At 39.7% G+C, this 19,358-nt stretch overlaps 1 protein-coding gene and 1 non-coding gene across 2 annotated transcripts; one reads left to right on the forward strand and one right to left on the reverse strand.

Moving 5' to 3' along the window:
* Window positions 1-7,065: 7,065 nt before the first annotated feature.
* Window positions 7,066-7,172, reverse strand: LOC140831282 (small nucleolar RNA R71). Its single transcript, XR_012117853.1, has one exon. It is a non-coding gene; the product is annotated as a small nucleolar RNA R71 (small nucleolar RNA).
* Window positions 7,173-16,577: 9,405 nt separating this feature from the next.
* On the forward strand, window positions 16,578-17,087 carry LOC140830131 (uncharacterized). The gene is made up of 2 exons (XM_073193413.1): window positions 16,578-16,685; window positions 16,779-17,087. Exons 1-2 carry the CDS (start codon window positions 16,578-16,580, stop codon window positions 17,085-17,087), a joined length of 417 nt encoding a protein of 138 aa, XP_073049514.1.
* Window positions 17,088-19,358: the final 2,271 nt, after the last annotated feature.

Raw genomic sequence — 19,358 nt, forward strand, 5'->3', positions numbered from 1 at the left:
TCTGGCGGCAGTTCCTCTAGTTCTAGTGGTCCCCAACAGAGTTATACTGGAGCTTACTGCGTAAATTGTGGAGGGAGACATTCCACCGAGCAATGCCAAGGAGTACTTGGTAGTTACCACTTCTGCAAACAACAGGGACATTTTGCCAGAGTATGTCCGCAGAGGGTTTCCCAAAGATCCCAGGAAGCCGAACCATCTGGATCAGCGGCACAGTGGAGTAGACGATCAGCTGCTGTTCCTTCATTTCAGCCAGCACCATCTCAGTCACAGCAGAGGCCAGGAGGAAGCCAGACAGTTGGCCAGCCTCCTAGACAGCAGGCCAGAGTATTTTCTTTGACCGAGGAGCAGGCTCAGGAAGCACCAGATGACAATGTTGCAGGTAACTGATTTGTTTGATTATCCTGCATATGTATTGAGGGATACCGGTGCTTCACATATTTTTATTTCTGAAAAATTTGCATTGATCCATGCATTATCTTTTGAATCCCTAGTTACTGTAGTATGTGTTTCTGTTCCTTTGAGAAAAGATCTGGTATCAGTGAGTTCTGTTAGATCTGGTATACTACAGTAGGATAAGAATGAGATCGAGTTAGAGTATATGATAGCTAGTATTGTACCGATGTTGTCGGAGTTTGGGACCGCATTACGGATATTGATATGCGGATCAAGTACAGAGCTACCCTAGATTAATTTTTGAAGAGGGTGAGAATTGAACCTGAGATGGCCAAGGGATGAATATTGTACGATAAGGATTCTAGATTGAGAATTCCTTTGATAATTCGTACTAGCTATGATTCGATTAGTACAGAAAGGAGCAGAATGACTCCTTATGTCTTCAGTTGATTTACTGAAATTGAGTCTATCATTGGCTGATTTACCAATGATATGAAAGTTAGTAATGTTTTCCCCTGATAAGATTTCAGATCTGAGTTCAGTCAGAGAGATTGAGTTAACCGTGCTTAGTTGACCAAGGTGAATATCAGTGTCAGATATTTGCGGTTTTATGAGTTTAGCAGATCGGTACTAATGAGTGATGTCTTGAATCCGACTGAATAGTGTTGCTATTCTGAATTCGGGTTTGAATCAGATAGAAGACAGTGTTGGTGGAAACAAATGAAAGCTGATATTGCTGAATTTGTAGCCAAATATCTAAATTGCCAACAGATGAAGGCTGAGAAAATGAAACCCGGAGGACTATTACAGAGTTTGGCTATTCCTGTAAGGAAAGGAGATCACAATTCCATGAATTTTGTAATGAGATTACTGAGATCCTCCCGAAGTTGTGATGCGATTTGGGTTGTGATTGATCGATTGACCAATTCGCATGCCTTATTCAATATAAGATGATGTACCGATATGACCAGATGACTGAAATTTAGGTCAGATGAGTGATCAGACGGCATAGAGTGCCAAAGTCGATTGTAGTAGACCGTGATTTTTGGTTTATATCGTACGTTGGACAGAGTTTGCAGTAGGCTTTAGGTATAAAGTTACCTTTTAGTACCGCAATCATCCACAGACCGAGGGGTAGTCTGAGCAGACGATCCTGACATTGGCGGATATGTTGAAAGCAGTAGTGTTTGATTTCAGCATTAGATGGCAAGATGCAGTGCCATTTGGTGAGTTTTCGTACCATCATAGCTATCAGACGTGTATTGAAATAACTTCTTTCGAAGTATTGCACGAAAAGAGGTGTCGATTCCCTCTTTAGTGGAAGATATCTCTGAGGTTCCTGAGATTGAACCTGACATGATCAGAGATATGACTGAAAGAATGAAGTTGAGTCAGAAGAAAATGAAGGCAGCCCAATATAGACAAGCCGAATATGCCAACATCGGAAGATGACTGTTGGTAACTGAGACCAACGATCGAATATATCGTTGATTAAGATAAATAGATTCGATAACAGCTGATGAAGTTGAGTTGTTACGAACTATTGATTGATATATACGGATGTTGTATAGCCAGTACGGTGAGATGGATTTCAGAATAGATTCATTAAGAGAAGAATTGGATTTAAGCTCTGTATACATTTCCTCTGATATATCTGAATTGATTGTTATGAGTTCGAGGACGAACTCAGACCTAAGAGGGGGAGAAATGTAAGGCCCGAGAATTTGATTACCGTAATCTGAAATGATTTGGGTATAATTACCGTAATCTTAGATTAATCGGGAATGATTTCTTGATTTATTGAAGTGATTATAGACGGAACGGAGTGGACCGAGAAAGACGAAAACAGACGCAAAATATGTGCGAGGGACGAACCATTCGCGCACATGCGCGACGAGATGCGCGAGCATGCGTGCATAGGGCAGAAGCTTTCGCGCACATGCGCGGCGTATAGGCGCGCACATGCGCGGTAGGTCCAGAACCTCTCGCGCATATGCGCCGAGATAGTGCGCGCATATGCGCGAGGGGCATGGTGCGTGACCAGTAGGTCTCGCGCATATGCGCGACTTGAGTTCGCGCATATGCGCGAGTAGTGCAGAAGCTGGACAATGCTTCCGGCGCATATGCGCGGGCATCGAGCGCGCATATGCGCCAGTCATGCAAAACGTAAGCTTGCCATTTGGCTTATTGCATGTCTGAGATGTATATATATATATATATACATATAAACGTTAATCAGCAGAAGAAAATGGAGGATTGAAGGGAAAGCTTACTTCTTAATTTTGAAACTTGATTTACGAGCGAACCGTCTATCTGAATTAAAATCCGTCTTCGGTACTGTGTTCCTATCAACGCAGGATACAACTGGACGTAAGTTTTGTTACGTTTTGACATGTCATGAAATTATGATGTTGTTAGAATTGAATACACGTCATATATGTTGTTCTTGACATGTTAGACAGCGTAGAATCGAAGTCAGATTAAGAAACGAACTGAATATGAAATTGTTATGATTTTTGGAGTCGTTTTGGAGCCGATTTGATATCAGAATTGAGTTGTTATTGATTATGAGATATTAGAATTGATATCTGACTGATATGATAGGGCTGGATATATTGAGATTATGATGTTATGTTGTTGAAACAGAATTTGATTGAATTCTGTTTGTATCCAGTATTAATTGAGTGGTGTATTGATACCATACCCTCGATATTGTTATTGTCAGACTGAGTATTGAGAGGCTTGGGGTTCGAGACTTCGACAGAGCCAGGGTATCAGAAAGAAAGGTATAAATTAATGTTGTGTTGGGATTGCACAACTCGAGAAAGGTTTGACTCGAGTTTCCCTAAATCACATACTTAGTTTATTACATTGATTCTTGTAATTGATGAGATTGATGTTTGTTGTCTATTGATTATAGCCACTGCATGTAAGGACTGCTGATTCGCTAGTCATTGATTGATTTGCTTAGATACTGACTGTATGTATTGATTCTGAGTCGTTGAGTCATAGGCTGATTCGCCTAGTCACCGGCTGATTCGTCGGGTTATTGACTGATTCGTCTACACATAAGCTGATTCGCTTAATTACAGGCTGAGTTGTCTGATTATTGGCTGATTCGCCTAATTACTGGCTGATTCGTCAGGTTATTGACTGAGTCGTCAATCCTGCGGCTGATTCGCCCAGACACTGGAGATAATAATTATATCGATGCCGTTTAGGGATTGATTCATTCCTATCGACTGAGATTCGATATAATTATCTATATCCAGACATCGGGATCCCTAGGTTAGAGTTGAGTCGAGTCTGAGACGACGCGTTGTTGAGTCAAGTCTGAGTCTGAGTATGATTCTTTGCTTGATATTAATTATGTTTCAGATTTGAGACATGTTATGAATATTTGTTATATGCTTTTATATATGTTTTTATATGATTGCACGTTTACATTGTTTATACTGGGATATTTATATCTCACCGGAGTTATCAGGCTGTTGTCTTGTTTTGTATGTGTGCATGACAACAGGTGGGGCAGGTTCAGGGTCAAGAAAAGAAAGAGGCTGGACTAGATAGCGTGGAGATCCGGGCTTCGAAGCAACTTAGGATTCAGCACTGATATGTAGTTGAACCTAGGTTGAATCCTTGTAGATAATACATGATGTGTATGTTTATGTTTAATATGTAATTTGAAGTTAATTACATTACGTTTCCGCTTTGTATATTAAAAGAAAAAAAAAAATTAGACCCTGTTTTATAATTGATTAATTAGTCCCAAACATGATTAAGAATTTGATTAGCGTCCGGGTCCCCACAAGCTAGCTTTCCTTTCCCTTGTTTCCTTCTCCTCTCTCGTTCTCTGTTGCTGAAAATGGTGAGTGAAGGAATCGACAACACATCTTATTGCATGGCTAAGGTCAAGTGTCTTATTTTTCAAGTTACACGCCCGACCGCGGGTGCGGTAACTCCAGGAGCGCGGGTGCGCTAATGCTTCGGAACCAATTCCATTTTCTGAAATTCACGACCGCGGGTGCGGTCTTGTTCTTACCGCGGGTGCGGTGTGGCTTCGGCCTTTCTTGCACAATTCATAATTTATGACCGCGGGTGCGGTCATGTTTGCACCGCCGGTGCGCTCTTGCAAACCCTATTTTCTCACGTCTTTTCTTCCCTCATTGCATGTCATACATTTTCATATCTACCGAGTCTGACGTTAATGAAGGTTAATAATCTCGATTTATCAATTCAATAATTCTTGGGCATTACAGATTCCATGCATTATTATTTCATCAGATCACATAGATATCCACACCCGCAGGTGAGCGGTGAATCCCCGACTACAATGTACTGGCTCCTATATGTGTCGCAACTGTACCCACCTCGCCACCTGATGACTCTCCTGGAGCCGGTAAACGAGTCAAAGCATAGCCCTAGCATATAGAGCCTCAGTGTTGTCCCGGGTCGTAAGGACTAATGGTGTACAATCATAACCACGGAATTATCGTCTCGATGAATGATAACCACTTGGAAAATCCGAAAGAGGGTTGTTCGGTATAATCATCATATGACTACCCATCTGCATGTTTGGACATCTCTATGCACTTACCAAGAAACACAGTACACAACATCACAGATGCTAGTCTCGAGCTCAAGCGACCTTTATCCATGTTTAGGCGGCTGAATCGACTAGAAACGAATTTAGATTGATAAGTGCATTTTATGCACTTAAATTATTTCATATACTTCATACAGATTGTTAGTCTCTTTGGAAGAAATTACGCATTTTGTGTTGTTTTGGTGTGATTGCAGGAGTTTAGGTACGGTTACGACATGGGCATGAAAACGAACTAAAAAGGCGTTTAGTAGAAGAAATGTGAGCCAAGGACAGTGTGCCCCCCGCACATGTGCGAAAATTACAGAGAGGTCGGCGCATATGCGCCACTCAAGGCGCGCATATGCGCGAGGGACGAGAGTTGAGACCAGAGGCCACTGCGCATATGCGTCGGACTTGTGCGCGCATATGCGCGTAGGAAGAATTCCCAAGATAGACATAGGCGCGCATATGCGCCGTCTTAGGGCGCGCGAACCTTCAGAATAAAATAGGTCTCGGCGTGATTTTTTAGGTGTTCCGCATTCTTTACACACATCCGTCACACCACTCGAGAGAAAGGAGAAAAAGTGAGAGCGCACGGAGCACGGGACGTGAAGAACGGAGATAGAAGACGTTGAAACCGGACACGGAGAAGCACTTTCATCTCTCGCCAACACGTTATTAATTCGGTTTCTTACTTTTACGTTTTTAATGATTACAAACAGGTTTTGTAGTGACTTAAATTCGAGCATGACCTAATTATATTTTTTAGAGATTGATGTAGTCGTGGTTGAACCTATGTTAATGACGATTTGAATTTTCATTGAGTTATTTCATCGTGTCTATTTGTGATTTCTTGTTTTTAATGCTTTTGAATTACTGGACATAATTCGATTGATTACATAATTGAAATCTTACACTCGACAGAGGGGATTGAAATTAGGACAGAAGAAATCACATCGTTAGATATTTATAACGTGCAAAAGATGTATAACTCTGATGAATCCATAAAAGAACCTTGTTTACATTTATTACGTGTTACGTGATTTTGAATAGACATATTAAAATCAGTAATAGGTAGTACATTTCTATTTATCACTCGACAGAGGGAATAGAAAATATTGTGAGTTTGGTTAATACACATGGTGCAAATTTAATTAAATGTTAGTCAATGTTAATTTAGCATAGGGGAGACTCGATGAAATCATATCTCTAGATTTATTTCCTCAGTGACTTTTCTGCTTCGTGCTAGAATTACAGGAATTGTTATTTTATTTGGATTGATTTTAAACCAACTATTTGATTTGTTTAAATAAAGTTGAGCTATGTCAATTATGTTAATTAATATACAGTTTTAAATATTTACTCTTTGTGGGATCGATATCTGTACTCTAACCAGTACTAAAACTTGGCACCGTATACTTGTGGTAGTGAAAACACGTTACAAGTTTTGGCGCCGTTGCCGTGGAGTAAACTATTTAATTGCTTATTGATATCATTACTAATTAGTCTTTACTTTAATTTAGACTTTATTTTATTTTATTTTATTTACTTTGTTAATCTATAATCTTTTTGTTTTGCAGTGCATGCGAAGTTTTCAAAATCCCGACTTGCTAATTTTTTATCCGGAAATCGAAAGAACTGCCAGGAGATTAAGGAAAGCAAGGAGAGACGAAATCAAAGCGATGGCTGAAAACAGAGATAATCAGAATGAGCTCCCTAGAGAGGTGCCAATCCGGGAACATTTCCGCCCAGTCATCAACGCTCACTACTCTGGAATAGCTCGTGGAACTATTGCTGCTAATAATTTCGAGCTGAAGCCCGCACTCATCAACATGGTTCAACAGAACCAATTTGGAGGAGCAGCCACCGCAGACCCCCATCTTCACCTCAGAACCTTTCTGGAGATCACGGATACGGTAAAAATTAACGGTGTTTCTGACGAAATTATTCGATTGCGCCTGTTTCTGTTTTCTCTCAGGGATCATGCTAGGAGCTGGCTCCAATCTCTACCGCTGGGAAGTGTTACTACTTGGGCAGATTTGGTTTTGAAGTTTTTGTCAAAGTACTTCCCTCCTGCTAAATCTGCTCAGCTGAAAATAGATATCACTAACTTCAGGCAGAGAGAATTTGAAGTGTTATATGAGGCTTGGGAGCGATACATGGAATTACTCAGGAAGTTCCCGAATCATGGCTATGCAGATTGGGTGCGGATTGTGTTATTTTACAATGGTTTAGATGGGCCAACTAGAGGGAATGTGGATGCAGCCCAACAGAATTACACAACTACTGAGAAATAGATGCTAGCAGTGGTGTTTGCATTCAACAAATTCAGAACATATCTCATTGGCACAAAGGTAACTGTTTTCACTGACCATGCAGCTCTTCATTACTTGTTTGCCAAAAAGGATGCAAAGCCCAGGTTAATACGATGGATCCTCCTACTTCAAGAATTTGACTTTGAAGTCAAAGACAAAAAAGGTTGTGAGAACCAGGTGGCAGATCACTTGTCACGCCTAGAGTTTGAAGAAAGAACTGAAGGTGGAGTGATTAATGAGTCGTTCCCAGACGAACAATTCTTCAAGGTAAATGTTACACATCTTGGTTCGCAGATATAGCTAATTTTCTTGCTGCAGGAGAATTACCACTATATTTAACTTACCCTCAAAAGAAGAAATTTCTTCATGATGCCAAGTTTTATCTGTGGGACGATCCTTTCTTGTTCAAGAGATGTGCTGATCAGATAATCAGACGATGTGTAGCAGAGGAAGAAGCGGGTACGATTCTAGAGCAGTGTCATTTCTCACCCTACGGTGGACACTTTGGAGCATCTAGAACAGCAGCTAAGGTATTACAGTCAGGCTTTTTTTGGCCTAATTTATTTAAAGACAGTTATACTTTAGTCAAGTCATGTGATAAATGGCAAAGAGTTGGCAATATTTCTAGACGATATGAATTACCACTAACAAATATTTTGGAGGTGGAACTTTTTGATGTCTGGGGTATTGATTTTATGGGTCCATTCCCATCCTCTTTTGGTCAATCTTTTTTTTTTACTTGCTGTTGATTATGTGTCAAAATGGGTGGAATCAATCGCCACCAGTACTAATGATGCTCGAGTTGTTGTTAAGTTTGTCCACAGGAACATCTTCACAAGATTCGGAACGCCTAGAGCCATTATCAATGATGAAGGTACACATTTCTGCAACAAAATTTTTAACTCACTATTGGCCAAATATGATGTGAAGCATAGGGTGACACTGGCATACCACCCGCAAGCCAATGGACAAGCAGAGATATCCAACCGGGAGATCAAACAAATATTAGAAAAGACAGTGAAGACAAACCGGAAGGATTGGGCATACAGGACTGCATATAAGACACCTATCGGGATGTCTCCTTATAGGTTGGTCTTTCGAAAATCTTGTCATCTCCCTGTGGAACTGGAGCACAGAGCATATTGGGCTGTGAAAAAGCTAAATTTTGATATGGGAGCATCGAGAGAGCAACGACTGTTGCAGTTGAATGAGATGGAAGAGTTTAGGAATGATGCATACGAGAATGCCAAGATATACAAGGAAAAGACAAAGAGATGGCACGACAAGAAGATTCTTAAACGAGATTTCGAACCAGGGCAACAGGTGTTATTATTCAATTCTCGACTGAGGTTGTTTCCTGGTGAGTTAAAATCTCGATGGTCTGGACCTTTCACAGTCGAAACAGTATATCCACATGGTGCAATTGAGCTAAAATGCAAAAATGGTGAGACATTCAAAGTCAATGGTCAGAGGGTCAAGCACTATTTTGGGAGTGAAGTGAGACACATGGACAACCTCTTCCTGGGAGAACCAAAATAGACAGGAGAAAGTCAGGCTGATGACGTTAAACCAAACGCTGTGTGGGAGGCAACCCATATTTATTTATTTTTTGCATTCCATTTGTTTTATTTTATTGTATTTCATTTCATTAGTTTATTAATTTTAATTGAGCGGGCCTACATCTTTAAAGAAATCCGACATGGGCCCTAACGCCAGCGCTTGGACATCATTTGTATTAGCCCGAATTCTCCCGTCTTCTCACTACTACGATGTCACTAAAGACAAAGCCGCATTGGTTTATGCCATCCTAAAGGCCAAATCAGTTGACGTGGGGAAACTCATTTATGGCTCGATTATGAGAGCTGGCGCGGGTTAGCCACGGTTGCTCTTCCTTGTCCTCACATAGTTACCGAGCTAGGCCGCCAGGACGGTGTCACATGGGCCCCTGATGAACCGGTACTCAAGCCGAAGGCTCCTATTGTCGCTTTCTTTGGAGCGACATCTTATGTTCCCCACGAGTATCCAGCTGAAGAGGAGCTCCCGCATCCACAGCTTCCAGGACCACCACCGACAGCAGCCAGAGAACGCAGGGGAGACAGATTGAGGCGATTAGAGAATGATGCAAGATCAGAGGCACTTACTAGTTGAGCAGCGCCAGGTGCTAGATGCACTTCAGTACCACACGGACCATTTTATGGGATTCATGATGGATTTCACCTCTATGCTTGCTCAGCGGTTCCCGCCTATAGGTCCAGAGGATCCCATGTTTCCCCAGCCGCCTTCATGGCCACCGCAGTATCCAGGACCACCACCGCAGTAACCCGGACCTCCTCCACAGACCCCACCCCAGCACATGGATGAGGATGATGGTGATGATGACGGTGAGCACTGACGCTCGTCGTGTGAGGTATGCTTGTCCCGTTTCTTTCTTGTTTATACATTGAGGACAATGCATATTTTAAGTTTGGGGGGGTGATTTGATTGTTTTGAGTTGAGTTGTTTATTTGATGATGCTTTAGTAGTTTAAGTTATTCATGCTTTAGTAGTTTAATTTAGTCGTTAAATTTTTTTTGGATTGTGGAATTAAAGTAATAACCAAACAATGATGAGATTTGACCCGAAATTCATGTTGTTCCATGATTACGAATCCGAATGCATGCCATCTTTACTTAACCGTTTACACATTAACTCACGAGTGCTATGATCGTTGATACATCCGATGTCAAGATATGTTTCATGTGGTTTGAGATTTGAATTGTATGAATGGACTGCAAAACCTGCATGTTGATTACTTGTTGCTGAGTTACATGATCACTAACACAAAAATGATTCAAGCATTTGTTGATTTATGTTGGGCCTGTTTTTCTTGAATAAATTGTCAATTGTTAGCCCTTTGAGCCTGAATGAGAATGAGATGTGTGATTTGTTCTGTTTGAATACCCGAAAACATGATATGTCTGTGTTTGTTGATTGGTAGATTGAAAGTAGTCTAGAACTTGGTTTGGCACTCTTCGAGACGAGATACGGGTATTGTGTGACTTAGGGATGATTTAGGCGATTTTTGGAACGTTTGAGCCTTTAAAGCCTACCCATAACATCATATTATGCCCTAGTGTCCCATGTTTGAGCTTAATGAAAATCGGATGGAGTGTGCCAAGGCACACAAAAGCCCCCATTCATATCAATTCTAAACTCCTACGTCAACTACCAACTTTTGAGCATATACACTAGTACCTACCGAAAACTGAGAGAAAACGAACATGTGTATCACGACAAAAGTTCTTCTCCCTTGTTTGCGTATAAGAAGATCATCGATCAAAGAAAAAAATGAAAAAGGAGAAAGAAAAGTTGAATAAAGAGTATGACATGTGATGTGAAAAAAAGAGAGGACAAAATGGTGAAAATTTTGTGGCAATGCAAGTAGAAGTGAAACTAAAGGAAAAAGGAGGCGCATATTGAAAAATAAATTGGGTTGTTTTCTTTCACTTTTGATTCCCTACCTTATTTTGTAGCCATTAGCCGTAGCCTAACGTTATAAGCTTAAAAGATCTATTAACCGAGTCAAACATACCCAATATACTAGTGAAGAAGCGTTGCAAAAGTTAAGCCTATGGACACTTGAAAAATGCCGTCGATAGACATAGAATTTGATTGTGCGCATGTGCGCATCTCATGATATTGGATTTTATTTGGTTGATTATTATATTACCACTTTGTTTAGCCAAATGTTATCCTATAAGTCCGGTTGATTTGCGAAGGTAAATGTGTGTCTCAATAATTTTGCTAATTACATATGTGTCGAGGAGTCTAAAATTTTATGGGATGAAAAGTTATGAATTTATCTTGGCATCTGGAGTGGGTAAACGAGAATAGCAGAACACACACGCACATGAACTGTGAGTAATGTGGCATATGTTCGATTCAATATCATTGAAATTGTAATCTCTGAGGCTAGTGGTTATCCTTTTACTCCACAATTCTTGTTCGTTCAGTTATTTTCTTTAGGTTATGTTGAGTCTAGTCTAGTTAATGCTTTCATTTTGTTTTGCTCAAGACTAGCAAAAGTTTAAGTTTGGGGGGATTTGATAAGTGCATTTTATGCACTTAAATTATTTCTTATACTTCATACAGATTGTTAGTCTCTTTGGACGGAATTACGCGTTTTCTGTTGTTTCGGCGTGATTGCAGGAGTTTAGGTACGGCTACGACATGGGCGTGCAAAAGAACTAAAAAGGCGTTTAGTACAAGAAATGTGAGCCAAGGACAGTGTGCCCCGCGCACATGCGCGACTTATCCCCGCACACATGCGCGAAAATTACAGAGAGGTCGGCGCATATGCGCCACTCAAGGCGCGCATATGCGCGAGGGACGAGAGTTGAGACCAGAGGCCACCGCGCATATGCGCCGGATTGGTGCGCGCATATGCGCGCAGGAAGAATTCCCGAGATAGACATTGGCGCGCATATATGCGCGCGGCGCGAACCTTAAGAATAAAATAGGTCTAGGCGTGATTTTTTAGGGGTTCCGCATTCTTTACACAGCCGTCACACCACTCGAGAGAAAGGAGAAAAAGTGAGAGCGCACGGAGCACGGGACGCGAAGAACGGAGATAGAAGACGTTGAATCCGGACACGGAGAAGCACTTTCATCTCTCGCCAACACGTTCTTAATTCAGTTTCTTACTTTTACGTTTTTAATGAATACAAACAGGTTTTGTAGTGACTTAAATTCGAGCATGAACTAATTTTATTTTCTGGAGATTGATGTAGTCGTGGTTGAACTTATGTTAATGACGATTTGAATTTTCATTGAGTTATTTCATCGTGTCTATTTGTGATTTCTTGTTTTAAATTATTTTGAATTACTGGCCATAATTCGATGGATTACATAATTGAAATCTAACACTCGACAGAGGGGATTGAAATTAAGACAGAAGAAATCACATCGTTAGATATTTATAACATGCAAAAGACGTATAACTCTGACGAATCCATAAAAGAACCTTGTTTACATTTATTACGTGTTACGTGATTTTGAATAGACATATTAAAATCAGTAATAGGTAGTACATTTCTATTTATCACTCGACAGAAGGAATAGAAAATATTGTGAGTTCTTGGTTAATACACATGGTGCAAATTTAATTAAATGTTAGTCAACGTTAATTTAGCATAGGGGAGACTCGATGAAATCATATCTCTAGATTTATTTCCTCAGTGAATTTTCTGCTGCGTGCTAGAATTACATGAATTGTTATTTTATTTGGATTGATTTTAAACCAACTATTTGATTTGTTTAAATAAAGTTGAGCTATGTCAATTATGGTAATTAATATACAGTTTTAAATATTTACTCTTCGTGGGATCGATATATGTACTCTAACCAGTACTAAAACTTGACACCGTATACTTGCGGTAGTGAAAACACGCTACATAGATCATACAGTGTTTACAAACGAGTTTCAACATCGAATTACGATTCATTTGTATTAAAGTATAATCAAGGTCTTTATATATGTCTGATAATATGGGTATACAGATAAAGAAATAACAAACTATGAAATAATGAATTATATTAAAATAAAGATAGTTATTTGCAATTAAGTCAATAAAATCCCTTGTCAACAGTTGACTTGCAGGGCATCTATTCTAACAAACAAGATTATGCACAAAATCAGCACCGTGCCGCCGCTTACCGCCACAACGAGCTCGCCGGAGATGAAGGAATCATACGCCGATAAGTGCGAGATAGATGAAAATAAAAGGTATGTTCTCGACTTGAATGTCAGGGTTTCTATCTCGGCACTGAAGATGGAGGAATATTTGTTGGGGCTCAGTTCCTGCAGTACCACCATCGGGTTTTCTTTCGGTCCCGCCGTGATCGATGGCGGGGCTTTTAAGGTCAACCCTAAAAATTACCATGATGAAAAGGCAGAGAAAAGTTTAACGCTTCTCATTGAAGTAGCGAAGTTGGTGTTTGGAGAGGTTGAGGTAGACAACACGAAGAAAAATGAAGTGGCGGCACCTAAGCCGGGGGACATGAGGTTGCGATGGAGGAGCGCTCGGTTGGAGGAGGCGGCTCCGTTGTCCACAATGTTGCGAACGAAGCGAGGGAGGACTCAAGTTCTGGGGCTTTATAACCGTTTACAGGATATTTTGTAAAAGGTTAATAAAATAAGGTAAAAAAAAGATTTAGCAATTTTTTTTTTAAAAGTAAGTGACGCCTATTTAATAGGCGTGACTTGCTGAAGTTTTTATAATTGTTGGATGCTTGTGGTAAATACCTTTGTCATGTGAATGATTGACAACCCCTACACTCAATAACGCATGCATCTTTCTTTTCTTTTACAAAGAAGACGATAAAAAAAATTTGAATTAAAATTTGCGTGTTAAAGTGATGTGATGTATCACTGATCAGTATTAACATTGTGTGTGTTTTAATTTAAAATTTGCTTATATATGTTTGCCCTCGTTTCAAATATATTATTCTTGTGCTTTTATCATTCTTCATTTCTCTGCATTTAAATATATCGTTATTGTTCATTCCTGTAGATTTTCGTTCGATGTTTGATCAAGTAATTGCAGCACATGAGGTCTGTATGTTTTAAATTAATGTTATCCTTCAATTTTTTATTAAAATCGTTAATTTAGTTATTGTGATTATATATTTGCAGATAAAATTTTGATTTTGAACTTCTATTTGACGTAAGCGTTGATATAAATTAATTTACTTAACTATTCAAATATAAATTATGAATTTATTATAATCTTACGTTTTGAGTTTATGATTAAAATACTTAATTATGTTTATATGTATTATTAGTGTAACGCCCAGACGTTCGTATGCATATGATGTATGTAAGGTAATAATTATGATTAAGTATGGTCATTACTCTTTTTATGGTTTATTATGATGATCGTTTGGGGATATGTGATGTAATGGTGATGGTTTATGGCTTCAAGTTATGATATGAATGGTATTGAATGATATAGAATGAAACAGTGAATGTATGGGTAGAATAGAAAGTTAATCTTTAGCTAAGTAGGTAATGGAAGTGCTAAAACGACATGAAAATGAGGAAGTAGTTGTGGTTTTTAGCATAATGTTTTGTATATTGATCCAAATGATGTGTGGCCACTTCCATTAGAAAGCTAAGATATAATGCTATAACTTTCTTGTTTTGAGTTTTGTTCAAATCATTGTGGAAGACAAGCCAAAAGCGCCCCGAAGTTTGTCGTGTGTGTCGTCGTTCCTCCAGTGACACATGTTGGGAGATTGAGCATAACTCTTTACTCAGACCTTCAAATGACATGCGGCGAATTGGAGATGCAAGCCAAGACATAGAGCTACAATTTTCCTATTTACCATTTTTCCAAATTTTGACGGGAAGAAGCGTTTCGGAAACGAACTTTGACGAGGTTGTACGCAGAGCGCACGTCGGGACAGCAGGTGCCGCGCTAGGGCGGTAAAGTTTGAGCGCCCCAGCGCCCCTGGCACTGAAATTTTGGGTTTCGGACAGTAAGTTCCGCGCTAGCGCGGTAAAACTTGACCGCCCCAGCTCCCTGTTCAGTGGAAAAGCGTGTTTTGGGTGAATTAAGGTATAAAATCTGTTGAGACACAACTTTTCCTCATTTCTCTTCTTTTCTTTCTCTTCTCCAACAATTCCAAGCTAGGGTTTTTCATGTTCTTCTTATCCTTTATTTCAATCAAGCAATTAATCTTCAATCCGGAGTTGGAACTTCATCTTTTTAGTGAAAGGGACAAAGGTAAGTGGTTTTTCTTCTTGTTCTTGAGTTATTGAAGATGGTGGAGTTAGGAAATGATAGTTGTTATAGATGTGTTGGGTTAAATGGTCATGTAATGTTATTATTTGGGTGTTGATGGTTATTTATTGGGTTTATTGTTGTAGGATCACCATCAAGGTATAGGAAATCAAGTGCTCCAAGTGTTGTAAGTGGAATCATTTCTTCAATACATCACATGATCCTATATGTATGTGTTTTGACGATTTTATGATGTTAACTCCTTTCAAATTTCATTCATGATATATATATATATGTAAATATGTATATATGGTAGTGCAATTATATGCATTTTTTAATGAAAGGAGTTAAACTTTAAATGATGCCTCAAAGATGTTTGATAAAATGCTTGAATTAAGTTTTATATGATTGAATGATTAGATTGATAGTGATAGTAGCGGTGTTGCCTCTGGCAATTCTAATTCCGTAATGTAATTGGCCAATTAACGATGAAAACATGTGTTTTCTTATAAGATGCATTATCTGCAGAGGTACATGTCCCTCCTATAAGATTCGTTTTTACGAAGAGGGTTAGTAATGAATGAACTAACTTATAAGAACTATCAATTAATGATGATTCGACGTTTACGAAATGAGATGGATAATGTTTTCAAGAAAATGAAGTTGAGGCTCCCATTTTATGTTTTGCAATAAAATGATATATATGTACCTTGTTAGTATTGATTCCATTTACTGAGTTATATACTCATTCCAATTATGTTCATGTGATGCAGGCGCAGGTAAGAAAGACTGATCATCCCTGAGTTGTCGAAGCGAGAGAAAGAAATATGCCAAACTTTGGAGATATCAAATGGATGTTATTTTTGTTATGTCAAGATTTTGGCTATTTTGGAAAACATTGAAAATGTTGTTTTGCGCTTTGGTTTTGGCAAGATGTGTAGATACTTACTTAATGGTATCTGCTGAATATGAAAATCTTTTGCATGTGTTTTATGTGTTGTTTGAGACAGGTGGCATGTCTTATTTACGGGGAGATGCTGCCCAAATTTTTAAAATTACACATTTTCTCCAAATTTATATTTTAAAGCTTCCGCACTAATTATGCATTTTATTCACGAGTGTTACATTTAGTGGTATCAGAGCCGAGATTTTCGGACCAATGATTTGGCATATGACTTCCTCTGCTGTCGACAATTCGGTATGTATGTACCTGCATCATTTGATATAATATGGATGTGTAGCCTTAATAAGTATGATATGTTATGTATGGAAATGGTTTTAAACTAATATGTATCATAGGATCATGCCGCCTAAGCGTAAAGCATCAGAAGGGGAAGATAGTTCATCATCTAGAGTGGTTGGCGAATTTAGTAAGTTAATGAAAGAACAGGCCAAGGTACATGGCGAGAAAATTCAGCAGCTCTTACAAATGCAGAATGCAGGGCGAGGGAGAGAGAGAGAGAGAGAGAGCAAGTGAGACCCGAGCCCGGTAATGAAGGCGCATACGAAAGATTTCGTAAGATGAAGCCACCAGAATTTGATGGTAGCACTGATCCCATGGTCGTCTTGGAATGGGTCAAAGCTGTGGAGGCTATATATGATTACCTTCAGTTTCAAGATATAGATCGAGTCAGCTGTGCCATTTTTCTACTGACCAAGACGGCGAGGACTTGGTGGGACGCCACCAAGATATAAGTTAATGTCTCGGCACTCAAGTGGCAGGAGTTTAAAGATTTATTCTACGATAAATATTTTCCTCGAGATGTTCAAAGTCAGAAAGTGAAGGAATTTCTAGAACTGAAGCAAGGAAATATGTCAATGCAAGAGTATATTCTCAAATTCGAAGAGGGGTGTCAGTTTGCCCCATATCTGGCCAGCAATGACATCGAAAAAGGCGAGAATTTCCTTAGAGGTGTCCGGGCTGAAATTAAAAGAGACGTTCAAATGTCTAAAGCTGCTTCATATAAAGAGATTATTGAAAAAGCAAGGATGGCAGAGCAGGACGAGAAGAAATTTGAAAGAGAAAGATAGTTGAAGCGCCAAGATTTTTCTACTAAAGGCCAAGGATCCGGACGGAAAGATAAGGGCAAGTTCAGAGGCAAAGAAAAAGAGGAACATCGACCCAAAGCTCCTATGCCACCGCCTACATATGATCGACCTGTATGTCCCAAATGTGGCAAAATTCATACAGGTGGGTGCTTGGTTGGAAGTAATCGATGCTTTCGTTGTGGAGGTGTTGGACATGTTATCAAAAATTGTCCAGTGAAGGGTGAGAAAGGGAAGGATAGGGTTCAAGGCAGAATCTTCACAATGACTAAAGAAGGTGCAAATCCTGGTTCTTCTGTTATATCAGCTACTATCTTAATTTCAGGCAAGGCCGCTATTAGATTGATTGACACTGGTGCTACGCATTCCTTTATGTCTGAAATTTTCTTGCGCTCTTTGAATGTTGTTTCATCTTTTGAACCCCTCCACTATAGTATTTTGTTTCCATCGGGAGACGATTTATGGCCTTCCAGTATTCTGATCTTATTATTATTCCCATGGTGGCGTTTAATGTTATTTTGGGAATGGACTGGCTATCGTCATATCGTGCCGTTATTTACTGCGTGGCTAAAACAGTGCGATTTCGTGCAGAAGATGATGATAACGGGATTTTCCATAGTTCAGGTATTTCGCTTGACACTTCTAATATTTCTTGTCTCAAAGCTCATGAAATGTTATCAAAGGGGTGTCAGGGGTTTTTAGCTGCTGTGATAGATGTGAATACAGAGATGAAGATATAGTTGAATGAGATTGAGGTAGTTCGGGATTTTCCTGATGTAATTGCAGATGATGTGCCTGGATTGCCACCTGACCGTGAAGTTGAGTTTGTGATTGACGTGGTTCCAGGTACTGCTCCGATTTCGAAAGCTCCTTACCGAATGGCCCCGACTGAAATGAAGGAGCTGAAGAATCAGTTGTAGGATCTATTAGACAAAGGCTTTATTCGTCCGAGTTCTTCTCCGTGGGGAGCTCCGGTTTTATTTGTCAAAAAGAAAGATGGATCTTTGCGGTTGTGCATTGATTACAGAGATATCAACAAAGTCACGATCAAGAATAAATATCCATTGCCGAGGATTGACGATCTCTTTGATCAGCTACAGGGAGAGACAGTGTTTTCAAAGATTGACCTGCGTTCTGGTTATTATCAGCTAAAAGTTAGGGAAGCCGACGTCCCTAAAACTGCATTCAGAACCAGGTACGACCATTTTGAGTTCTTAGTCATGTCATTTGGGTTGACGAACGCTCCGTCTGTCTTCATGGATCTAATGAACCGGGTCTTCAAGCCATATCTAGATAGCTTCGTTATCGTTTTCATTGACGATATCTTGATTTACTCCAAGACTCGGGAACTCCATGCTGAGCATCTCAGAACTATACTGCAGTATTTAAGGGAAAATCAGTTATACGCAAAGTTGAAAAAGTGTGAATTCTGGTTAGAGCAAGTATCATTTCTAGGCCATATCGTTTCGAGAGAAGGTATTGCAGTGGATCCTATGAAGATTGAAGCGATTAAGCAATGGCCTATTCCGACGACAGTCTCTGAGGTGCGTAGTTTTCTTTGTTTGGCAGGTTATTATCGACGTTTTATTGCCAATTTCTCCAAAATAGCCCTGCCCTTAACCAATCTGACGAGGAAAGCGGTAAAGTTTGAGTGGAAAAACGAGTGCCAAATAGGATTTCAAGTGTTGAAAGACAAGTTGTCATCAGCCCCTATCCTAGCACTTCCGTGTGGTACTAAAGATTTTATTGTATACACTGATGTGTCAAAGATGGGACTTGGAGCTGTACTGATGCAGCGTGGGAAAGTAATCGCTTATGCTTCTCGTCAGTTGAAGGATTACGAGAAGAATTATCCCACCCACGATCTTGAGTTGGCTGCAGTGGTCTTCGCATTGAAAATATGGAGGCATTATCTGTATGGCGAGAAATGTGAAGTTTTCACAGACCACAAGAGCTTGAAATATCTATTCTCGCAGAAGGAACTTAATATGCGGCAGAGGAGGTGGTTAGAACTTGTTAAAGATTATGATGTGACAATTAGCTACCACCAGGTAAAGCAAACGTTGTTGCAGATGCTTTGAGCCGCAAGTCAGTTTTTTCTTTGAGCTCATTGATCCAGAAGCCGTTATTATTGGATCTTCAGAGGAGTGAGATCGCTATGGTAGAGCAAGGGACCATAGCTAGACTTTCATATTTGGTTATTCGACCTACGTTGACAGATAGGATACGGCGGGAGCAACCTAATGACAATTAGTT

This window comes from Primulina eburnea, chromosome 4, assembly GCF_022965805.1.
Source record: "Primulina eburnea isolate SZY01 chromosome 4, ASM2296580v1, whole genome shotgun sequence".
NCBI classification, from domain to species: domain Eukaryota; kingdom Viridiplantae; phylum Streptophyta; class Magnoliopsida; order Lamiales; family Gesneriaceae; genus Primulina; species Primulina eburnea.

Excerpts from the sequence above, each read along its gene's own strand:
- LOC140830131 (XM_073193413.1), top strand. The coding sequence starts at position 16,578 with ATGAAGCCACCAGAATTTGATGGTAGCACTGATCCCATGGTCGTCTTG. Across the intron at positions 16,686-16,778 it reads AGTTTCAAGATATAGATCGA|GAGTTTAAAGATTTATTCTA; the intron begins GTCAGCTGTGCC and ends CTCAAGTGGCAG.